Consider the following 24795-nt stretch of genomic DNA (forward strand, 5'->3'; position numbering starts at 1 on the left):
TGTTTCTGGACAAAATCTTGGAGTAAATGGGCTGTTGTTACAGTGACTGGAATGGCAGCTTACACTTTATGGCCCGTCAGTTAAATGTTTTACTGTTCAGGTAAAGATTATCACAGTTTTAATAGCTAGTGAAGGTGTCGTGAACAGTGCACATTTTGAAAGCTTTCTCTCTTGTGGCCAGTCTCAATACTTCAGCTTCCACTCCAGAGAATCAGGAAGTTGTCATTAGGAAGTAGCACAGGAAGAAGGAAGAGTTTTAGTGAATAACACATCTAAGAAGGCAAATACTTGCTTATACTACTGTTCAGCCCAATGTTTCTAAGGCTTAATTGAACAAAACTTCCTATTTGTCATAGGGTTTTCAGTTGCCCAAACCACCAGAGCCACCCTCTGTGGAAGTGGAATACTACACGATTGCAGAGTTCCAGTCCTGCATCTCTGATGGGATAAGCTTTCGTGGAGGACAGAAGGCAGAGGTGAGCCTTAACAGTGCAACTGGAAAAAATAATAATGCTTGGCTATTGTAGGGGACTGGGTTGAAAGGGAAAAGCGGAAAGCAATTTGTTGAGATTTTTGTGTAAGTAACATGCTCCTTGTCATCTCATAGGTTATAGAAAAGAATTCTGGTGGCTGGTGGTATGTGCAGATTGGAGAGAAGGAAGGATGGGCTCCAGCATCTTACATTGACAAGAGGAAGAAGCCAAATTTAAACAGAAGAACCAGTACTTTAACCCGTCCAAAAGTTCCTCCCCCAGCACCTCCCAGTAAACCAAAAGATTCTGAAGAAGGAACAACAACTGGAATGATTTCTTCAGGGGATACCCAGGACTCTCCCCACAAGCTCAAATATGAAGAACCTGAGTATGATGTGCCTGCCTTTGGCTTTGAGTCAGAGTGTGAAGTAAATGAAAGTCATCATGAAGAGGGCACTCCTGAAAAACGACTGTTTCAGCCCCTCAAGCCCTGTCCTGTGTCATCACTTCAGAAGGCAAAGTTCAAAGTAGGAGAGTCTTCAGAGGATGTTGCTCATGAAGAAGAGACCATTTATGAGAATGAGGGATTCAGGCGTTACGCGGAAGATACTTTGTCCAATAAGGAATCTAGTGGAGACTCGGATTCTCAGAAAAGCTCCTCTCTCTCCTTGATCCGAAGGAATTCTCCATGTTCCAACTCCCCAAAATCATCACTTGTGAAGCCCAAGATGGACAAAAACATCCAGCCCGATCTTGGAAAATGTCACTATTCCAGGAATGAGGAGACGAAACCAAGGTCAGCTTCAGATGTTGGTTTACGTAGCATGCCAAGAACGGGTGTGAAGAAAGAGCCTGGGCAGAGTCCTTCCATTAGAGCAAAGCCAATCGTTAGGCCCAAACCATTCCTGAACAAGGCAGATTCTCAGAGCCAAGAAAAGATGGATATCAGCACTTTAAGGCGTCAGCTGAGGCCAACTGGGCAACTCAGAGGTGGACTTAAAGGTTCAAGAAGTGAAGAGTCTGAGAGCCCCCCACACACAGCTTCTGAGAACCAAGATGATCCTGTTAGGAGGAGCTCAGCTGACCTCATTACAGCTCCTTCCCGTGCTATTTTCTGCTCTAGCCATCCAGCCAAAACTGAGCAAGAAAATGACTCCAGGTGTTTCTATGTGACCACTGACTCATACCAAAAGGTACAGGATTCTGAAATTTGCTTCCCAGCGGGTGTAGAAGTAGAAGTGCTAGAAAAGCAACCCAGTGGGTGGTGGTACCTGAAATACGGAGATATGGAAGGCTGGGCTCCTTCCCATTATTTGGCTCTCCCAGATAACCAGCAAGAAACGACATCAGCAGAGACTGATGCCTCATTTGCCAGGAACAGGAAAAATGAAAACAAGTCAAACAGTTTAGAGAAGATAGAGAAGAGAGTTCAAGCTTTGAACACCATCAATCAGAGCAAACGTGCAACGCCACCCATCCCAAGCAAACCTCCTGGTGGTTTTTCAAAAATGTCAGGGCCAGTCAAAATGCGGAATGGTGTGAGGCAACTTGCTGTCCGGCCTCAGTCAGTGTTCGTGTCTCCCCCTCCAAAGGAAAACAACCTGTCATGCTCCTTGCGCAGAAACGAGTCTTTAACATCTACTGATCATCTTAGAAATGTCCGTCGGAATTCCTCCTTCAGTAACACACGGTTGCAGCAGGGTGATGCGAAGGGAAAGCAGCCTGAGCGGTCGGGCACAGATGGCTCAGAGACCACCTCCAACCTCCCCACCCAGAGGAATGGGATCCCTGTGTCCACTGTCAGGCCAAAGCCCATTGAAAAGTCCCAGTTCATCCACAACAATCTCAAGGACATCTATGTTTCAATTGCAGACTATGAAGGGGATGAGGAGACTGCAGGGTTTCAAGAAGGTGTCTGCATGGAGGTCCTTGAAAGGAACCCAAACGGCTGGTGGTACTGCCAGATCATGAATGGTGTGAAGCCATTCAAAGGCTGGGTACCCTCAAATTATTTGGAGAAAAAGAACTAATATTGCAATATCTTTAACGTCCCTAATTTATACTGTTCCTGCTGTGTAAATGTGGAAAAAAACAATTACTACACAAAAAGACGTTTCCCTGTGCCCCAGTTTGTACAAAGGGACAAAGGAGTCTATGCTGAGGACAAATCTGCTATGTTCTGGAGAGGTTTGTGGGGTTAACATGTTGTAAGCAACTATGAGGAAGATGCAGCATAGTCAAATGCCTTTTTGTGAAGTTGTTAATAATCTTGTATGTGTAACAGGGTATGACATCCCATCTTTCCAGTTATTGACAGGAAACCAAATGTGTGCCTTTCGTGAGAGAAATACACATGCATCTACTTGGGGAGTTTTGTGCCAAACTCTTTTACAATCTTGGCTCCCTTTCTCCTCGTTCTTGTCCATACATGGAATACCCAAGAGTTTTGGATGCATTTCCACAACTTGCAATGAGAAGCAAATGGAAGTTTCTGAAACACAGAGGGACTCTAATCCTTTGGAGAAGCTCACTTTTTTTTTTTAAACTCTTCTCAACAGTTGGTTGGTCCAGAGTTGGAGCCTTTTCATCGTGGAGAGATTTGGTCTCTGACTTCAGCTGTATTTTGTTGTTACTGATAGCTCACCGGCAATGGCGATCAGGTGGTGTTGGTTGGGGGCTCTTTGTTTCCTTTCTTTCTGTCTTGTTCTTTGAGTTGATTTCAGGTGTTCTAGGGCAGCAATGCCTACTGGTGCTTGTAAAAACAAACCTATAAACCCCATGCTTAAGCACGTTGATTAATTCGCAGGCTCCATATTGATTTCTGTGCTTGACTTCTGCCAGGAGATCCTGGCTGAATTTCTTTACAGAGCTGGGTTTCTCAAAACTTATCATAATATCAAAATGTACAAAAGTCCCTTAAGACACTGAAGACAAAGCTGTCAAATGTGTTGCTTCTGTTTTTTGCGATCTGGTCCAAATTCAAGCGTGCTGACTGCTGGCAGGGCCCACAAAGGTATTAGTTAGAAATAGCCGTAACCTTCTGCAACAGCAGTGTTTACAATGAGGGGGAAAAAAGCCATCAAACTCAGTCTGCACATCCTTAATTTGTATATTTTTGGGGAATTGTTTTTCTGTGTTTTTGTCTTTTCTGTGCATTCTGGGTTTACTTTTTTTTTTTGTCTTGGTTTACCAGAAGAGACTTAAAACTGAAGTAGGAGCCAAATGTGTTTCTGTTCCCACTTGAATCCAGAAAGTACGTTTGTAATGGACAGTGAACCTGGGTTTTTAATGCTCAGAGATTTAATATTGAAACAATTATGTCTAAAATTCATCTAACCAGGAAGCTGCCTCTTCTAGTTCCATTTCTGTTTGCCTTTCTTAACTCATGCTTTCAAACATGGCACATGGTGGGGGTAGTTTGGTTGGAAATAGATGAGGCATCCATTGGAAAAGGCTTGGAATACGGAGTTATTCCTGAGGTAGCCAACTCTTGTACTGTAAACATCATTGGCCAAATCCCTACTGTACTTGAGAAAGTCTTGCTTTTTTTTTTTTAAATGGCCTTGTTAATCACTAAAGATGAATATCTGGTTCCTTTAAATAATAGGCAGTATTGTATGTCCATTTTAAGGGGGAAGGGGCAGACTATTTCACTACTGGTTTACACAAAACGATACGTGCCCTTTTTTCCCACCAGAGCTTCATACTGATTTGGCTTGGAAGGTAAAGGTTATAAAGACTTCAAAATAGCTGGGATCAAGGGACTGAGTAAAACAGCACAACAATATTGTGTGTTACCAGGGATGTTTCTCTGCCAAAAAAAAATTACACAATTTATATGTTGTTCTTGTCTTTATTCTTAATTTTCTTGGGGGGTTGGGGGGGGGGGTTAATTGCCATGGTAATATCAAGAGAGTTGCCTACAGCTAACCTGGCTGATGTCCTTTTGGTAGCTGAAACAACATCCAGGTGCCACAACTGGCTACGAACAGTGCTGTGGCCCGAGCAGCTCTCTGCATCCCAATAGGGATGGGAGGGTGTTTGGTTGGGATCCCTTTAAATTGTGGTGGCAGGAGAAGGAGGTGTATCTGCACAACAGCTCGTATCACAGTGTGCAGGGTCCTCTTAGTACCTTATGTCTTGCTATATAATATATATGTATATATCCAGTTAACTACATCTTACTGGATGTCTATCTGAGGCATTGTGGCCCTGTCTCTCATACTTCTCCCCATTTTTAGTTGTACTAATATGGTAGCAGCCATAAAAGACTGCTGGAGCTGTTGTGAGATTATAATAGAAGTATTATATTCTTCTGCTGGACAGTATTAAATAGAGCAATACATAGAGTTATCTGCTAGATTGCAGTACTAATAGTAGTGACTTAGTGACTCGTATTAATGTTGTTATGATTTATTTTAACAATAATGATGCGGAAGTGGTTCATTATTTTTGAATTAATGCACTTTAACAATAAAAGAAACCAAAATGAAAGCCAATGCAGAGAACTAAGTGCATTATTTAAAGGTGCAGTATATAATTATCATTTTCTTGAAGCACATATTTATTAAGAATTAACTTATTATTTAAAATATTCTAAAGTTTTGTTTAGAGACATTCCCACCAGGTCATCTCTTTGGGGGGATGTAGAAGCACAGCTCCCAAATCTTCTGCATTGAGCCACTGAATTTTCCAAGTACGGTGCAGCACGCTGTGAGCCCCTGCCCAGTGGGAGGAAAGCAGCACGCGATTCAGACAGGAGAGCCTGGACTACTATAAATGTTCATGCCTGCATCCAGCAAAGCCGAGCCCAAAGCACCTCTGAACTGCAGGAGTGCTCATAGGGTTTGGGAAGGCTAAGCTGCTTTCCGTGGCCCTTTGTGACACTCGGCTGCCACGTGCCTTGCACGATGCTGGTTCCCAGTGGACATGAACTTGCTGCAAGGCTCAGGTTAGTGTGAGGGCTTTTGGATCTGCCTGTGAAACGCAAGGCACCCGTGTAACAGAAGTTGCTCTGTCCCACAGCTCCTTTTCCACCTTGCTGCCTTGCTCTTCCACCCCTGGCTTTTGCAGGGAGTTGGTTTGGCAAGCGGTGCTGGGGGTGACGCTGTTGGTGCCTGCAGCACCACCGGGCTTTTCTTGAGCATCGGCCCAAGGCATGTTCTGGCCCAACTGCTCCTTTATTCTGTCTAGAAGGCTTCATGGCCCTGAGGAGAGCCGGGGCCTGTAGACGGGCTGCAAAACCAGGCACATGGCCTCCTTCCTCCTTCTGCCCCCACCTGCACCAGCAGAAGGGAGGGGTGCAATTAAACTACTTGATGCTAGAAATGAATGTGGGCTGCTGCCCGGCATGTTGTGCTTCCCACCAAGTGGCAATGCTTTGGTTTGGGCTTCCCTTTATTTGACGTTTGGTGCTTTAAAAGGGCATTTGTAAAATAAATACCACCCCCTCGCACACACCCCAGAATTGCAGGTATTTTCTTCCTCTTCTCTTACTGTTGTCACAGCATCTCTGATTGTTTTTTCATTTTAATTTTTCAACTGAAAGGTATTAGGACAAGAATTGTTTTCTTGATTGGCAAGCAGCTACTGGTAGTCAGCTCCGCTGATATCCAAAAGTACAAGTGATTTTTCCCTATTAGCTGTGAAACAGAGCGAAAGGCCTTAGACCAAATCATAAAAGCTGACTGTAAAGGCAAGGAAACCTGGAAGGGTTTCAGGGGACAGTGTAGTGCTAGAAGCATTTTAGCTCTTCCCTAAAATGTTCACGTCGCCTTAAGCTTTATTTACTAAATTTGTCAGAACTGACACTGGATCAAGAGCAATATTTAAATGCAATGTACACCTCAGTGAGCACTCAATGCAGAAATCAATAGTACTGTTTAAATGTCTCTCTTTCTGGTCTCTTCTTGAACCAGACTGAAGAGGAAGAGCTCTGCAGAGCTTCGGCAAGGCTGTTTGCAGCTGAAGGGGGCCCTCCTCCGGGGGAAGAGGCGGCTGCTGTCACCGCGGGGCTGGCGCCTTGCTCGCACCGCTGCCCGTGCTTTCCAAAAAGTCTTGAATTTGGACCAGCAGAAAATCCAAAACCCGATGCCGTAGAACAAAATTTGAGAATGTGAAAATTGTCTTGCTGTATACTGCAACTTTAATAATAATGAGCACTTCTGAGTTCGTTATTGAGGTTTATATAATGCCTGAAAAGTTTAGTTGCTGTTTTCCTTTGTCTCCCCGTTCAAAACACTCTCTCGTAACAGCAGCAGTAATAAGTTTTTGTTAGCTGCCCTTCCCCATGGGAGGCAATTCCTGTTAATTGTCTTAGCTCTCTTGCCTTGCAGTGGGTGGGTGTAGTCATACCTACCAGCCTTTTGCAAGCCAAATTTTTCAAGATAAAAGCTATGATGGGCGCGTGCCAAGATGTGTCAACTGGACGCGTGTGCCATGTCGTCTCGACAGGAAGTTTTTGAATCAGTGTACATTAATAGCAAGTGCACAATAACGAAGGACTGAAATTGGCTGAAGGTTAGACTCCAGAAAAATATTAAATTTCACATCTGCACTGGTACAGTTAAAAAAAAAAAAAAAAAATGGTTTTGGCCCTTGTGGATGCGCACCCCAAAGTCTCTTTCCATTATGATGCTATAAAGTTTGACGAAGGCATTATATAATTGTTTTCATCACTTTCAGATCTTAATGAATTGTATTTTATTGTAATATATATTCATTGCTTTCCTCAGTTAAAAAGAAAGTTACTGCTTTTATCTTATATGAAAAACAAGGGAATTTGATAAAGCATTCATTATTTTCATATTACTAGTATTAACAGAATAGAACTAGTACTATTTAATTTTAGATCTTCATAGCTAGCTTGTTAATAACTCATATTTTCCTGTGTTGTATCCTAATTTTTGTCTATTTTTTCCCAAATACTCTGCATTCTTGAGAAAAACAAATCCAATGAGAGGATAAGTGCAATATTCATAGAATAAACAGGCCCCTCATCCAGGACGTGGAGTGGAACGTGCAGTGTGAAATGTTTGCAATTCTCTATTCATGCACTCTTAGGGGAAGGGAGAATGCAGGAGAGGGTGCAGCTGGATGAAAACAGGACCCTTGGGTAGGTAGGGACTGATAGCTGGGATTGTTTGGGGTGGGAACAGTTGCTTTTTGTAAAAAGCATCACCTGTTACTAAAAGTGTAAAGATTATGCAGCATGTTGCCAGGTTTATGTACAGAATGTACATTAACATCCTCATCAATACAGGACTTCTGAGCTATGCTTTAAATACTTTGTATGTCATCTATGCATGATACTGCTTTCTGTTATGTCTCTGCTGGTGGTTGTCCTCTCTTATGCTTCAGAATCGACTTCAAAAGGGAAAATGCTGCTGGTGCAGTCCTAAGTTTTGATAGTGTATTGTTACTAGTATTTATTGCAAAAGCTATGGAAGTATTTTTACACGTCCTCATTTCTTTTTTTTTTTTTTTTCCCCCTTAGGTTAACGATAAGGAAGAAAGTCCCTGTTTTAACTAGATTATTTCTCACCTGCAGAATTTCACAGCCAATTTGGGTTTTGATACCATATTTCTTGCTTGCAGGGGATGATCTCTCAGGTCCAAAATAAAGTTGAGCAGAAACTCTGCTCTTTGAAAGTACTTTTATCGTAAGTCCTATTTGAACGAAAGGAGAACTTCCATCTGTCCAAAACAATGTGATTTCCATGTAGCAGCAAAATTTTATCTCTTTGAAAAACTGGACTGTTTTCATGAGAGTCAAAAGAAATGTGAAAGCCAGAGCATTTGGTTCTCTGAGCTCTGGGGAGCACATCTCCTGTAGCTCTGCTTCTTGTCCCTGGAGGGCAGTTGTACCTCAGCTTCCTGCTTAAGTTTTGTCCTGCTGTTCTTCAGTTTGTGAAGGTATGAATATTACCAGAGACCTTTGCATTCAAATAGAAAAACTGAATTCTGCAGCTGTACTGAAATGTTATCAATGACATGATTTTGGCAACCATCGGATACTTTACAGATAAATCTGGTTTTGAGGAGCCAACCTAGTTCTTTCACGTGCTCTTGTCTAAACCAGCAACAAGTCCATGGGCATCAGTAGAGTTGGCACGCACTGTGGACCATTCTCAGCAAAAGCAAGCACCCCTGCTCAGTCCCCATGCCTCCGAAGGGAGCACAGGACCACTGAGCCCCGGGGCTGCCATGCCACGACCCGCTTCCCTGCAGGTTGTGCAGCTTTTTAAAACCAGAGCTTTGCTGCTAGTTTGCCAGTGTCTTCCCGACACCAGCGGCTCCTTCTCTGGCAACTTCAGATGCTATTTACCTGCATAGCAAAGTGCTGTGCGTAAATTCAGTGTTCAATAGCTGCCAACAATACCAATACGATGGTCTGAGAGCAAACGTGTTTTTTTTTTTTTCCCCCAGTTGCTTTTATTTGCTCGATAGAAGCAGGGACCACCAATGTGGCGATGTGTGGGGAATGTCTGCACACTTTACCTCTTCAATGGCCTCTGCTAGCCATGTTCAGTGCTTATTATTTCTCTTCCTCTCCCTCTGTGCTGCTCAGTGGCCACATCTATTGTTTGTCTGTAACTCTCAAATAACGTACTGTATGTAGGGCCCCTGCACTCGGTTGACTTTGGGCTGCAATGTTGCTGTTGCTGCTTTTCCTCCTCTCTCTTAGCCCCCAACTCTGAGCAAAGCAAAGATTTCTGTCTTAAGTCACCTGTAGCTCTTCCTAGTTAGATACCTCTAGGTGTCAGCTTTGTGGGGTGTGCATGCACTGCCGAGGTGGGGAGCGAGGGTGTCCTTTTACTTGGGTGTCCTCACATCAGGGCCGGGGCTCTGCAGCGAAGCCGTGCTGCGTGTGGACCTGACTGGCGTAGGCAGAACAAGTTAGCTTCTCCCGTTTTATAATGTCAGGGTGGGCTGGTCCCATAAACAATGTTCTTCATTTGTTCTTGCATCGAGGTAGCATTGACTCTAGCTGGAGAGTGCAATTTTTTTTGTTTTGTTTGTTTGTTTTTAATAAATAAATTTGGTTTAAAGCTTCACACTGGCGTTTTACAGACCTGTTCTTGTCAGCATAAGCCACTGCTGTCCTGAGTTGAGACTCCTGTTTGTTACTGAATCAAAATAATGGGAATTATATTAACAATTGGGAAAGAAATGAGAGGTAACTATGTTGGCAGGGGAGGGGTAGATAAAGATAAAATATGAGGAAAAAAATGTTTCTAATAAGGCCGTAAATTATTGGGTCTGACACTGCGGGTGCTTTCTCTGTATAGATGGTTTTAACGCATCACTGCTCTGTGTTAGGGTTTTCTATTACCGAGAAAAGTTGAGTTTTACACTCCATGACAGACTATGGCAATCCTGAAGCCAATGACCCACCAAAGCCAGACAAACTTGTGCTACGTGGTTCTTGTAGCGGAGGCAGTTCGTGTGGCTGGGAGGTTGCGTTCACTGGGGTCTGACTGCTGCTCCACACCTGCCTGCTGGCCCTCCAAAAGAGCCGGGTGCTGGTGGCACTGTTGGGAAGTGTTTTCTGTCCTTACCTGATGGTGATCTGCCCCTGATGCTCAGGGTTATTCGGGTGCAATGGTACCTTTCTGTCTTGGTCCCTGCATGGTGGCGGAAAGAAGCGGAGGGGAGGGAGAATCGCTTGGCACTGCAGGAGAATTTCTGAAATGTAACTCTTGATATGAAAGTAAATATTTCAGGCTTTTCCAGATACTCTCCTCTCAAAGCTATGCTAGCGACTCTGTGTTTGATGTCTGAAATTGAAGCGCTACAGCAGGCCTTCACTGTGCAAACAGTTCTGGTGTCGTTTGAGAGTTTGTTCTCAAACTGTGTCTGGGTCACCAGGGAAGGAGTAATAAATAAACAAAATCCCATCATCACCCTTGGGGTTTAGGTGGGGGGGCGATCAAATTTGTTTCTGAGTCTGGGTCCCCCTGAGCATGCAGACTGGTTTTGTACCTGTCCCCAAAAAGCAGGACAGAAGAGAATGCTGCAGTCACTGAACTTAGCCTGTAACAATTTAGTGAACTGGAGCAAATAAAAGGGGAATTAAAAACAAACCTTTTTAAAATATGAAATATTTCTGTGAATAGCCGACTTAACTATTTCCTGTCTTAGACTTTCATGAGGGAGGAAAAAAACAGTTATAATTGTTTCCAGTCTCTAGGAGAATTTTTTTTTGCCCCGTGCTGAATAGGCTTGCTGAAAAGACTTGCTCATTACTCACAGTGGGTTCAAACCTGGAGTATTGTGAAAGCAGAGTGTGTGTAGTGTTACAATGACTTTTTTGTACGAAGGGCCCAAACTAACTGTTGTGGGGTCAATAGTGTACAGAGTAGGTGCACTTCTGTTGACTGGCAAGGCTCATGTTATGTCAGTGCCGTTCCTTTATTATAGGTTTAATCACAGACAGCAGCGTTGGTTACTCTGCTCCCAATGTTTGGGCATAATCAAGCAGATGAGACTCTTCAGTTAAGACTCGATATCACATTTCACGTAGGAGAATTCTTGCCAGCAGTTTGCTGCTTTGGTCAAAGTTCAGATGTAGATAACTCAAGGAGGGTGTTGAAAGCAACTCCGTTGGGCTTGTACGTCTGTGGCTGTTTCCAGAGCTGTTAATTAGCCCAAAGAATTTCTGGAAACAGTGGATAATCAGTTACTGGGAGCCTAAACCTGTCACTGAGTGAAAGCTGAAATCTGTTTGAGTGGTTGTGCTCTCCTCCATTAGGAGAGCGCTTGCACATGGCTCGTTTGGGAAGTCCTGTGGGTTTCACTCTACCAAATTCGGTCAAGGCCTGGTCCAAATGAGGCTTTGCATTGGGTTTCCTGGGTCATTGATGTTCTTATTGTGACCTTGAATATTAAATACTGTTGTCATTGTTGTGTTGGTGTAGCACTCCATTTTCTAGCGGATAGGTGGTGGGAATGTACCTGTGGGGGTTTGGGAGAGTATGTTGGTGACCAGAGATAGAGAAATGTGTGGTTGGTCTTAGTGTGTGTGGCCACGTTGGTGATGCTATTTGTTTGTTTTTGTTATTTTTTGTTTTGTTTAACATGGGAACCATTTTGTCTGTTCTGCTTGGGAAAAAGTCTAGAAGTTGGTGTGGTTTCTGTCACTGTGTACATGGAGAAGGAATAACTGAGAGATTTTTTTGATTTTGTTTTTATTTGGGGAGAGGTTATAGGCGGGAGTCCGTTCAGTTTGTTTTGGGATGCGAGTTAAGAGTTGAGCCAAGAGTTGAAGAAAATTAGTTTGTGGAAACCTTGTGGTTTTTTGTTTGGTTTGTTGGTTTTTTTGTTGTTTTTGTAACATCTTTGGACCATATTTGCTTGTGGCCTCTAATCTAGTTTCATTGAAGGCAGTGGAGTGAATATTGGTCATAGTGCAGATGTTTGAGGTTTTGGCCAAGTACCGTTTCTTTCAGAGCTGGCAGGTATTTCGACATTTATGGCATCAACCATTAATGTACCTATAGCAAATGTAGAGCTAGAAGCATAACTAAGTACTGCAGCCCCATGGATTGTCCAATTTTTGTTTAATGGACTTGAGGTGACCAGTTGGATAAAACTGTTTGTACGGTGAAGAGCTCCTGCTAGGGTCCAAATGTATTTGGGTCTCTGAGGTGCTTTCCTAGAAAAGCAAATCGGGTGCATGATAGAAAAATATTGCCTTTCTCAATCATTCCAGTCAAAACTGAAAACCAGAAAAATGGCACTTAAAACAAGCAACGGTACCTTTTGCCACTGGTGGTATGAGTTATATCATTAACGAGGGACAAAATGCACCCATCAGTCTGAACTGGCACAAAGCAGAAGACCTTCTTGTGACCAGTCCCTGAGCCTGCATCTAAACTTGGTAGATTCAATGCGGATTAGATTTCTAGCTAGCAAAGATGAATGACTTCTTTACTGGCCAACACAAGAGTTACATCCTCAGTGCAGAAAATACAGCTCTCCTTTGTGCCAAGTGATCCGTAGAAAAGTCTCTCAAGCTTTTAGATCATTTGGGGACCTGTAGCTGATACATATGGTACTGTGGGCCTGCTTCTGGGACTGGGACAATAGAAGTGCATCTCCGTCCTCGTCTAGATTAATGAAATGATCATAGCACCATTTTTTTTTGTTGCTCTAGATTTGTTGGGGGGAGGGGGGAGGGCAATAGTTGTGCAAACCATTACCTTCCCCCAACCCAGACTTGCAGACTTGACTTGATTTTAGTGCCCAGTCCAGGGCTGGTTTCCAGAGCTGTCCTCGTGGTCGTATTGTAGGCCAAGTGCAGTAAATGAGTGTTTGATCACCAGATCCAGCCTGTGTCTGCTCACGTCACAGGCAGGGGGCAGTTGGAAGATGGCTCTGCTGCCCTGGTTGGGACAGGGGCTGCATTCAGGATGCTGTCCTCATTTCTATGACTGCCTAATGGCCATATGCCGTGGCCATTGTGTTTGCTTGCTCAGAGAACCACAATACAATGTAAAGCAATGGAATTTGTGTGTGTGGTTTGTTTCTTTTTTTTTGTTTGTTTGTTTTGTGGTTGTTTGTTTTTTTTTTTCCCTAGAGCAACGTGTGCTGAAGCCATGAAGTAAAAACAAATGTTTGGGGGCGGGATTTTAATCACATCTGTGTCTGTAGAGGTGAGAACTCTGTATGGGTCACTCAATGGAGAATGAGAAAACTTCTCAGGCAATTGTGCTTGTGAAGATGCAGAGCAAGAACTTGAGATTTTTGTCTCTGAAGGTAGATCTCAGCATCCCTCTGCAGGCATTTGTTACAGCTTGGAGGTGAACAGTGTCTAATAATGGTTATTCAGGACCGCTCAAAAAGTTCTGGAGGAAAAGAAGAGACAATTCGAGGTTCTGTACACTTGTAGAGCAGGGAGTTACAATAAACTTAAAATACTGTCAGGTGCTTTATGGATTTAATTTTTTTTTCCTAGGATTGTCACAGGTCCTCATGAGTGTATCCTGGCTGATGCTAGTGGTGTGGCACAGCAGCTGAGTATAGACACCTGCAAAAATGCATAGCTATACATCTGTGGTGTACGTGTGTATATTGGCAAAGATCAGCCTAAAAAGGGCCTGGAGTAAATTATGCTTGATAAGCGCTCCCTATCCGCGTGTTCCACACACACCACAATAACGTGTTTAGGCAGCTTTAGCTCCTCTCAAGGCATCTGCCATCACACACGCAGGTGCTGCAGCCTGGGCTTTGGAGGGTGGTGAACGCTAGTGGAAAGGGCAACTCTGGGTGCACACCATCCCCCTGCCCTTCCTGCTCTTCGGCTGTGCCCAAAGCCAGTGCTCTGCCATGCCAGCGCAGGATCAGGCCCTTGGCACATTTGTCCCATCCAACAGAGTCAAGCTCAGCTCTGCCGAGCGCTTTGAGGGGTGTTTGTAGCAGTGAGCGCTGCTCCGCAGCGGTGATGCGATGCTCACCTCCCATGTGTGCAGGACCAGCGGAGGTTGCGAGGGACGGCCAGAGTTTGAGGGCTGTTTTCTCAGCGTTATTACAAGTTCTTGCAATGTGAACCTCTAATGTTTTCAAAGACTCAGGCAGAAAGGACTTGCTAAACAGACTGTACCTGTCATCTCCCAGTTCATTGATTGCTTGGACCAAAGGTGGTGCTAAATCTGATCTTCATCTGTAATATTTATATTTTGTTGGACTTTTTTTTTTTGAAGTGTTTGATAAAAACAGATGCAGTGTCCTTCTTACATGAGAAGCTTATTCCCTGCTTGGGGTTTGGCAAAATTCACTGGACCTTCAGGGTCCAGAATTGTTGCTTGATAACATTTGAGCAGGCTTGCAGTGTTCTGGGGGGAGGTGGGGAAAGGGTACTCTATCTTCAAATGCTTGCAGACTGTAAGAATTGACTTGTGATTTTTTTGTATTTTGTTTACATTGCCTCTTATGCCCTAAGGAAAATAAATTTTTGACCTTTTTAATTGTGATCCATTTGGTTTATTTTATTTTTTTCAACTTTTTCAATACCGTTTTTAATTCCGCTCGGTTTGTCAAACCACTAAATTTAACTTTCCCAAAATAACTTGTGACTTACGTGTATGTGCAATGGCAAATTTCAGCTCAGGCTTAAATGGATAAAGGATCTTCTCTTGTCCCCTGGCTCTGAGTTGTTACTGTACCTGTATTTTTGTCTCCTAATCCACAAAGTTTTATGGACTGCTGCCCTCAAACACAAAGACCCTTTGTATGTGTTGAGCAAGGTCTTAAGATACACTTCAGTGTGGTTTTTGGATCTGCTGGCATCAGATCCAAACTAAGAAGGGAAGCATCCTTTTGCTTGGGTGGCCCTTCTGTGATAAAAGGGTTGCTGAGCAAGTTGGGATGAGTTCTTAAACACCCCTGCATGTAGGCTGCAGAGCAGGCTGTGGTTGAACATGAGATTTTAAGATTTGATCCTGTAAGGTTGCTGGGTCCTGTGCTGGGCCCTGCTGGCTCCTTGCTGGGTTTGGAGGCCCAAATAACAGGTAGAAATTTCCTGCTATGTGAAGCAGATGAGTAAGGGAGACTAAAGAGCTTCTTCTAATGGATCCCTGCTCCTTATGAGGGATGTCCCTGAAGGATGCAGGGGGCAGTGGGATTAGGGAATGCAGAGCGGGGCGAGTTGTAATAAGGGATGTAATTCTAAACAAGTCTGTTTTCGAGCACGTCAATCCCCAGCTCAGCTATGGGCCACCTCTATGAAATATTGTCCACAATTGTCTGCTTCCTTAGCGGTTTGCAAATCTGTAGGTAAAAAGGGTCATTCCCAGTGCCTGGCTTCCACATTGCAAATCAGAGCTGCAGAGGGGTTGGCTCTCACTAACTGCTTGCTGCTGCAGCAGGGGATGGCTGAGCTTGCCTGCACGTGTCCTTCATTTTAGCAGGGGGGCATGCCTTTGCTCCCTGCTGCAGCACTTCACAAACATCTTGCAGAGAAATGATGTCCCTGGAGATGGGCCAGCTGTCATCAGAGGTACAGCATTTGCTAGCGGCACTTGTGAGATGCTCCTCCATGCTGGCACATAGGTGGGTGGTGCACAAGGAGCCCTGCTTGGGCACCCCAGCTCTCTGAAGGTTGCAAGGAATTACCAGGGCAGAACCCAGTCCTGGGTGCTTTAAAGTACAAACATATGCATGAGGAGCATGCCTGGGAACTGTGCCTTCCCTTCTGTGTGTGTAGCATGATCCTTAGGGTTGAAAGGGTTTTTCTAGGCCAATGCAATCAACAACATATTACTCTAATGTACACCCTTGTATATTGTAACCCACCATTAATTGTTCCCTTCATTCCCCATTTTGCTCTGAGATCCACCATCAGAGCTATGTTGTACCCAGACTAATTCCTCTGGTCCCACGTATGTGTAGTTGTGAAAAGGAGCAAAATCAACCCTTAAAAAAATTAATGATAAAGCCTATTAGGTGCAGTGCTGGGCGCGGAACACCAGGTGGCGATGGTGCACCAGTTCTGCCACTCCTGTACCACTTTCGGAGCACCTTTCCCGTCCTCATCCTTCCTCCTCCTCATCCTCCCCTAGCGCAGTCCCTGGGCTCAGGCCCAACAAGCCACCGGCCAGGGAAGCCCTGGGGATGGATGGCCCTACCTGAAGCATGGGGAGGGCTGCGGTGAGGTCCCTCCTCACTGCAGAGGGTCACAAGGAAGCAGCTTTCATGCCACCATTGCTCTTACCTCAGCCTCTTGTTCTTGCCTGCCTGTTATGTTTTGCCACGCTTATGGAAGTGGCAAATACTCAGTCGCTCATGCTGCTGCAGGATGCCTAAATCAACTTTATTCACAATCACAGTTATCCAATTTTTCACAATTAGTTATTCTTCTCTTTAAACAGAACACAAAACATTTTAAAGTAAAGCGATGAAATGCAAATGACACAAGAACACAGAGGTACGTGGGAACCTACACAATTCAAACAAAACAAAAGGTTAGGACTGTTGTTCTTACTGTTACTGCTTTTGCTGTTTTTTCTCCCTGGAGAGAGCTTTGCTCTCCTACCTGCTCACAACTGGAGGCCAGCTGATGCTGGGAGCAGGACTGAACCCCAATTTTTGAGCTTGGATGCTGGGGGAGCTTTCAGCTTCTGCTAACTCCTAGTGTTTGGTCCACAGTAAAACAAACACAGTTATATATTAAAACACTCTGAATTCAAAAGGTGAAAAGGGAATTCACACCACTGCACTGATACCCATGGATGGAGTTTCTTGAAAAATAAAATGTACCCATTGGCTTGCCCTGCACAGGAGGAAACTGGTCCCACTGACGTGGTGAAGGCTTGGGAGGCTGCTTATTGCACATTTCCCTACATCCACTATTCCAAAGACACGTTCCTACCCCTTGGGTTCTTCCTCTCTGAAACTTTTGCACTGATGTTTGTATAACTACTGACACAGGCTCCCCATGCCCGCCAGTCACTGTGCTGTCCTGGAGGCTGGCTCCATGCCTGCAAACTGGCTGTGCTCCTGGCATGGCAGCTGTCACCCTTTCCTCCAACCCCTCACTGAGGGGTCCAAACGCAGGAGCCAGGGTGCTCCAGGGCTTTTGACAGCCAGCCCAGAGCACAGGGCTGAGCCCCTGGGTTAGGGGTGGACATGAGAAGTGTGCAAAGAAATAACGTAAATCCCTGTAACCAGGGTATCAGCGTTCAAGTCACGGACTGCCCACCAGGCGGGCAGGGGGTGGCTGCAGGTCCCTGCAGTAGGCTGCAGTGATGGCGGTGCCTTTAGAGAAAGGCTCTAAGATGCGCCCTCCAGCTCTCAGCATCTTCATTGACTTCTTTGAGGGGACAGAGCAAGGCCATGTTTTCCAGGTGCTCTCAGGAGCAACCATTGTGGGCAGGTGCTCCTTCACCCGCTCCACTACACGCAGGGCTGTGGGTAGCCATGCCAGGAGAAGGCTCAGCAGGACGGGTGTAACCCCGTGCCCTTCCCCAGCCCGGGCTGGTGGGCAACATGGCAGGGCAAATGCTTCTGCTGCACCCCGGCCCTGACCACCATCCTGGGCCCAGGTGCCACCTCTGCCTCCCACACAGCCCTGGAGGCACCAGGATGGAGCCAGAGGGGAGACAGGGAGCACCACAGGGAGCACCAGCTACAGCAGAGCTGCCCTGGCTGGGCCCAAGGTCCAGCAGCTCTGGGCCAGGCTGGCGGCCATGATGGTGCAGTGGTTGTCACGGCAACCATGGGGGCCGCCATTACAGGCACCCACAGTGGGGACTGCAGGGTTCCCAGCTGGGGCGGGGGGGGGGGGTTGTTTAAGTAAACCGAAGCAAACTAAACCCCCTCAAGCTATAATTTTCTTTTTCCCCTTCTAACACCTAAGGACAGCCATGTCCTGCCGGCGGGCTAGCTGTTGAAGGGCTGGCTAAGTTCCACCTGGCTGTTTTTGTCTTAAAGCACAGTGATAAAGTTACCAGTAAATGAGACCCGCAGACATGTGGTTTATACATTCTTCCCCAGTGGGGTCGTTTTTTTGTTTGTTTGTTTGTTTTTTGTATGTGTTTTTGGGCTTGTTTGTTTGTTTGTTTTCTCTTTTTTTTTTTTTTTTTTTTTTTTTTTCTCCCTTAGAAGTGTTGTCTCGATGGTAAGGGGAGGAAAGGCGAGGGAGGTGTATCTCCCTCTCCTGCAGGCCATGGGGGCAGAGATGCTGTTGGATCCCTTGAGCTTCATGGAGACCATTTGGGACAAGCCACAGCAGCTCGGTGGTGATGGGGTGCGAGAGATGCTTGTCATGCAACAGGATGGCGACAGGAGGTGGCGGGATGCTGCTGGGAGGGAGGGTGGCCAGTGTTGGCTGCCAAACCCACCGTGAACGCCTCTGCTGGGGAACAGCAGGACAGCCCTCAAGGTACTGCCATGGTGCTGTTCTCTTCCCCACATCCATAGGGAGAATTTTGCTTCAAAAGTTCCAGATCTTTTTCTGCACTGGCTCCAGGCCTTCCACTGCAAATGTGCTCACTGTATCTCTCCCTTGCTGGGTCAATATTTGCCTCACTCCACACTTTCTAATGGGCTTCCTATAGTCAGGCTAGTTGTACACAGAAACACATTCCTTATTTCTCTTCTTCTGCCAAGGTGTCCTCTGCACACACCGTGTCTTCAGAAGGAGAGGCGCAGCACTGAACCTTTTACCACTTGCTCTCCCTGCTAAACATTGGACATTCCCCTCCGCTGTGCATGGTGTAGAAAAGGGATGATTGCTCCAGCTCTTGTTTTTTGTTTGTTTGTTTTGTTTTGTTTTTGAGATAAAATTTAAAATCTGTAGGAGACAGTAGTCCACTGTGATTTCTCTGACGCACTGGAGTTCAGTCCCAGGGCTTGCTTGGAGGGTAGAAGAGCAGCATCTAAGCTGGTGTCATCTGTTGTCCATGGAAGTGGGGATCAGGGTGGTGGTGGGCGATGGTTTTTGAATCTCCCAGGTGATGAATAGAGACCGAGACCTGTGTTATTTCACAGTCTCCTCTCCACCTCCCTAGTCCCACCACAGCATCTGCTGCTGCTCTAAGTGCTGCGGTATGTTTTGATGATATCTTTGATGGCTCGTCTGCAAATGGGACAGCAAGCATTGGCCATCTTCTTGAGCTTCAGCCCACATGAATAGCAGAGACACATGTGTCCACAGGAGTAAATGACCGTGTCTACCATGTTCTCATAGCAGATGGTGCATTCGTCTCCCCAGGGCCCTGAGATGGATGGGGAGATGGGTGACTCAGGCAAGCTGACAGGAGAATTGGGAGCTGTGCCTGAAACACAAAGAACAGGGTCACTCATACTGCTTAAAAGGTTTCTTGACACCCTGAAGCCAGCTACAGAGGGAGGAACCATGGCCTAGAAGCAATAGATGCTCCAGGTTCAGGGGTCCTTCCTGTGATCTGCTGGCCCTGTCGCTGAGACCTGGTTCACATGCCAAGGCTCAGGGCAGCAGAGAGGCAGCATCTGCTGGGATCTGCCGCCCACATAAAACAAACCAGGAGACAGCTGTTTCCAAGCAGGGGACAAAGAGCAGTTTCACATTTTCAAACCTCTGTCTAAATATTAACAAAGGAGGAAAAATTAGAAGGGGTGGATCAAGTCATCTGCTTTGAAAAAGGAGAGGCTAGGTGGCACATGGTGGCAGCAGCTCCCAAGACAAACAGTGCTTCATCTTTAAGTCCGATATAGGGATCTGGGTTTACGGTGCCTGGCTACAAATCACCCCATCCACGTGGTGGATCCTCCAACAGAGGGGTGAGGTGGTGCTGACATGGACTGCATTTAGCTCATATAGGGCACACTGCTACAAGAGCTGCAAGAGGCTGCAGTAACTATGCTTATAGTACACACCTGTGACAAAGCCTCCCCATGAAGCCAGATGAGGTAGCAAGATAATGAGAGAATTTCTTTTTCTATTCCCCCAAAAACCATTAAAAATCTTAATATTTGCTCTCACAAGTTATTAGACCTGACACTGAAAGTACCTTTTTACCTTCAAAGAAGAACAACCTTGGTTAGGACAACAGTGATAAGGATTTGGTAAATTATACAGCCCTGGGATCATGCAGGTCCCTGGGGTTTTAGAAATGCTGCAAAACATCCTATCATTTGTACTGCATGTATATTTTATCTAAGCCCTACTGGAATTCATTGGCATGTTAGAAATATCTGCCTTTTTCTGAAAGGGGTAGTGTCCGTGTGTGGAGAGGGAAAGAGGGGGATTAGGCATATTCAGATCTCCAAACAAGTTAGCATGCAACGTGTCACTGTAACACAGTGCTCCAGGAGGAGCTGTGCATCACAGGGCCATGAACATAGAAACTTTGCTGCCTCCCCTGGGACCTTTCATGATGAAAAGGGTTGGAGAAATATTGCTGTCTAGGCATCTAAGCAGCTTTCACGTAAGACCGACTGAAAATAGACTTTGCAGAGGCTCTCCTTCCTCCCCAAGGAAGCTGACAAAAGCCTCTGTTGATCACTGTGTTTTTAGAGCCCTTCTGGGAGACAAGTCTGAGACCATGAAGGGAGGCAGAGCAGGACCAGGCAAGGGGAGGCAGAGGAAAGGAGGACAGAGAAATCTTACCACACTTACCACTGATAGAGCTGCAGAGTGGGCCAGAGCCACATGTCGACAGTATGGGGTCAGAGACACCACTGCAGAGGATGGTCGGGGAATTGGGTGTTGACGTGGGTGAGCTTGGTGTGGATGGCCCCAGACGCTCGGCTAATATAGTGGAACCTGCACCGTGAGAAAAGAAACCAACAATTACTTTTAAAGACCGGGTCTGACAAGGCCTGAGGATGTGTGGCTGGGGGTGCAGCTCTCGATGCTTATCAGGACTCACGTCTTATCAGCTTGAAATCTAGGGAAGAGATAAAGAAGAAAAAAATTCACACACCTTTTCAAATGCTAGCAGCTGGCCCAGAAGTCCCACAGCCCCTGAAATTAGCTGCTGTTCCTTTAGCCATCGTAACCCTTTGTTTCTGCCCTTTAATGTGTCTCAGATCATTAACTGCAGTTATTTTCCATACGGTCTCATGCTCATATGCGCCCTCAGCACTATATCCAGTGATGGGCTTGTAGCCAGTAGAGGACAAAGCCTGAGCAGGGTGGGCTAGGCTCCAGCACAAGAACATATCACCTTGTCAAAGCACTTTATGCTAACCCAGAGTAAAATACATCCCAGACTCTGATAAATTCATGCTAAGTCACCCAAGGACTTCCTAAACACAAACATGAGGGTTTGCTGATCAGGAAAACAGATCTGTTAACTGCCCTGCCTCTTTTCTAGGGTGGCCTCTGTCAGAAGAGGGGATAGCAGGTGAGGACAGAAATGTGGGTAGAAATCACTTCGGGCCAGCCAAGAGAGAAGCAACCCAAATGCATTTGAATCTGGGATGAGCAAGGACATCCCCCTCAAATCAGCAATGTTTTATCCCTGTACGTCCAAATGTGATGGCTCAAGTATGCAGAGCTCCTTGGCATCTTCTCTATGTGTCCCCAGCTCTGCTGCCTCTTGCTCTCAGTGCTCACCATCAGCTCTGGGTTAGTGTGCTGTTTGCCAGAGAAGCCAGCTCTGCCCCCCAGCCTGCTCTGCATCCTCCCTTCTTCTGCTGTTAGAATAACAAGCATCTTAAAATCCTTTCCAGAAGGAAAAAAAAGGAATGGGAATGCTTAAAATTCTGGCTGCTGCAAAGGTTTTTGTAAGAGATTCATTGTTAACGATACAGCCTGGGCTTCAATAACACAGTGGTGAGGCAGCAGCACACACATGCACGAACCGAGATACGGTTTCTTGGTGGCAAGAACGAGTTTTGTCTGCAGTTTTAAAGTTTCTCCCTGCCAGCTGAGAAGCTGGGGTAACTCCAAATCAGCTCTAAAACACCACGGCTTCTCCGTGTGGCCTTATAAGGAGCCCAGAGACACGGAGGGCTTGGAGCCGCAGTGTCCTTGATGGGTCGGGAGTTACTCTCCAGAGAAAAAGCAGCAGTTGGAGGCCAGAAAAACCCTGTTTTTCCTTCTGTAGAATGGGTCCTTCTGTTCCTATTTGCAGGGTGACTAGCGAGCCAGTGAGGACCAAATTCAGGAAGCGGGGACTCCAGGTGTCAGCTCCGGATTGTGCAAAAAAGCAAAAGCACAGCAGCAGCAGATGCCAGATCCTCCTGGCCTTTGCAGCACACCAAGACCGAGTAGTTCAAGTGTGGCACAGGGACCAGGAGGTCAGCAGGGAGCACGGTTGGGTTAAACTCTGTTCTGAGGTCTGCATACAGGAGAATAAACAATGTGCTTCAGCCTTCAGTCCCCCAGTTTCACCGTTCTTCAAATCAGGAGCACTTTGCTCACAGGCACAATCTGAAGGAGAATTAACCTTTGTAAAAGGCTTTGTGACCCTCACACTTGAGATGCTGCAGATAAGCACCTCCTTTTTCGCAGGGATGGGAACTGAGGCTGAAGCTTGGCTCAGTAAATATGCAAAATGATGCAGCCTCTAATGACAGCCACTAGCAATGTCTCCTCTCCTCCAATCTGACAGATGACCGTAGCAGAAAACTTGCCCTGTGGGTAACACATGCTGTAAACAGGCCCAGCAGGGGCACAGATTTCAGCTCACTCACTGCACACAGAACAAACTCAAAGGCTGAACAGCTGAACAAGTTTTTCAAGCCTTCCCTCTTCTCCCTGCAGCCCAGAGACATTTCTTCCATTCAGCTGACACACAGCATGTTGCATCTCCAACACCAACCTGGTCATCTCATTAAATGCAAAATAAAGCCTATTAAGAGCACTTTTTCCTGGGCTGACAGGGGAATTTGGAGGTGCCCCAAGTGTCACAGATATGAACTGACGAAGCCTGCTGGCACCAGTGCAAACGGCCTTTCTGCAGCGCAAGGAGAGTTCGTCAGTGCAGGATCTGCAGTCTGCTCCGGCTGAGTGGCAGGGCTGCATCCCAGCATGGCCCTGCCCAAGGCCCGAGGGCCAGCACACCCCTTCCCAGCTCTTTCTCCTAATGCAAGGCACAGTTTTTGACTTTTCTCCAGCGTAAGTATAGCGCTTTGTTTAGAACAATCTGAGTTCCCTACCAGACAAGACACGCTTCTCCCTTGGTGACAGGATAATCAACATAAGACAAGTTACTCACGCTGCTAATATATTGCTGGATGGTGTGCAGACACCATGACAAGGAGCACGGAATGAGATCATGTGCAGGGTGGAATGAGTGTGGCCAGCCTGGCTTAACTAAAACCAGATACATGTGCTCAAGGCCAAACACGCTCACTGTGTGCACAGAGCTCCTACCAAAAGCTAGCTTTCAATCCATGATTTTAAAAAATATATATATATATACATAAATCTTTTTAGATATTTATTTAAAAGCATTCTACCTCTCTGTAAAGCTCCCAGATAACTTGTCTATGCTGCTAACTTGCCTCGTGCTTGATCTCAAACGTGCTGAACACACCAGGATCACCTTTAAGCAGATTTTGAATCGATTCCATTTGGTGTTTTATCTTTGCAGCACTAACATTAGGAAAATTCAATGTAGTTTGACTCTTTCTCTGCAATTCTGTGTCATCACTGTGGGAGAGGTGTAAATAAGTGAACCTGTATGTCCACCCACAAAAGGAAAGAGAGTATTATATTTTCAGTAGAAGAGAGTACGAACATGGAGTGTGCAGACAGCCTCATGTGGGGAATGGCTGCTAGTATGCTAGTGGTTTTTAACTCAAAATGGTCTTGCCAAACCAGACCTAGAGTCAGAAAGAAAAGGGAAGGCATTCAATAGGATGAAATGAGAACTATAACACTTAAGCAGAGATAATCAGCTACGAAAATACAGGCCAGGGCACTGGACCATTCAATGAGAAATACAGCTGTCTTAAAGAAAAAGGCCTGGGGATCGCTGGAGGCCACCAGATAGATAGCCATAAAACAGCAATGCCATCCTGTTACGGAAAGGTTACACCAATCCAGGGTCATACGAGGGTGGTTAAGCTATGGAGCCGGGGCCTGAAGGCACCGTGGTATCTCTGTCCCTGGAAACACTCAAAACTCAACTGGTCATGGTCTTGTGCTCACTTGGCACTTAGCCCTCCTTATGAGCAGGAGGTTGGAGAAGATAATTCCCAGGGGTCCCATGTGAGCTAAAATGTTGTATGATTCTATGATTTCAAGATGATAACAGCTTTCACAGGCTGCTAAATTGAGGGAAGAAACCATCTGTTCTCCGTGAAAGTTCTGCTTAAGACAAGAAATCCTGGCATTCCTAAGGCATAAGCTGAATGTTAAGGCATTTGGGTTGGACATTATATAGACAGTGAAGCACTGTAAAGCAATCAGACTTCCTAGAGAGATTACGGCATCTCCAGCATTGGAGTGCTTAAAGAAAAGTAAGGTGAGGTAGGTCAACTCTTGGGATACCATCCAGCATTTACGATTTTTGTGAGAGTGGTTATCTGTATCCATAACTGCCCTTTTATAGAAGGTCTTAAAAGTGACTAAAATGCAGCAGCTGTGGCCCTCGGAGATGCTGTTGGCTGTCTTTGTCTGTTGTGGTGAACAGGGTGGTTTCCCAGAACATTGCATTCCGCTCTCTGGGGATACCCCCTGGAGCTGTCCCGGCTTTTAAAAATATATCTTTTTGCTCATCTCTTAATGGCAGCTGTCTAGGGAAAGCTGTGCCACTGAAGTTTTTAAGTTGGCAAACAGGACAGATACAATGGCAACATTCCCTAAAAATACATGAAATTTGCCAATTAACATTCCCCCCCTTAACTCTCTCATTTATAACAATATTATTTGTACATTTCTTTCTCA

At 45.6% G+C, this 24795-nt stretch overlaps 2 protein-coding genes across 15 annotated transcripts in view; one reads left to right on the forward strand and one right to left on the reverse strand.

Annotated features, from left to right (window-relative positions):
• Window positions 1-14446, forward strand: part of SH3PXD2A (SH3 and PX domains 2A) — a 253306-nt gene extending 238860 nt beyond the window's left edge. For all 10 annotated transcript variants that reach the window (XM_013174500.3, XM_048060341.2, XM_048060342.2 and 7 more), the window contains 2 exons: window positions 357-476; window positions 608-14446. In XM_013174500.3, coding sequence (XP_013029954.3) covers window positions 357-476; window positions 608-2503 — 2016 coding nt within the window. In that variant the 3' untranslated portion in view covers window positions 2504-14446. The remainder of the gene's footprint in view (window positions 1-356; window positions 477-607) is intronic.
• Window positions 14447-16265: 1819 nt separating this feature from the next.
• Window positions 16266-24795, reverse strand: part of NEURL1 (neuralized E3 ubiquitin protein ligase 1) — a 151058-nt gene continuing 142528 nt past the window's right edge. For all 5 annotated transcript variants that reach the window (XM_048060349.2, XM_048060348.2, XM_013174502.3 and 2 more), the window contains exons 5-6: window positions 20572-20718; window positions 16266-19249 (exon numbers count right to left, since the gene is read on the reverse strand). In XM_048060349.2, the coding sequence (XP_047916306.1) occupies window positions 19008-19249; window positions 20572-20718 (389 nt within the window). In that variant the 3' untranslated portion in view covers window positions 16266-19007. The remainder of the gene's footprint in view (window positions 19250-20571; window positions 20719-24795) is intronic.

Source organism: Anser cygnoides, chromosome 7 (assembly GCF_040182565.1).
Source record: "Anser cygnoides isolate HZ-2024a breed goose chromosome 7, Taihu_goose_T2T_genome, whole genome shotgun sequence".
Lineage (NCBI taxonomy): Eukaryota > Metazoa > Chordata > Aves > Anseriformes > Anatidae > Anser > Anser cygnoides.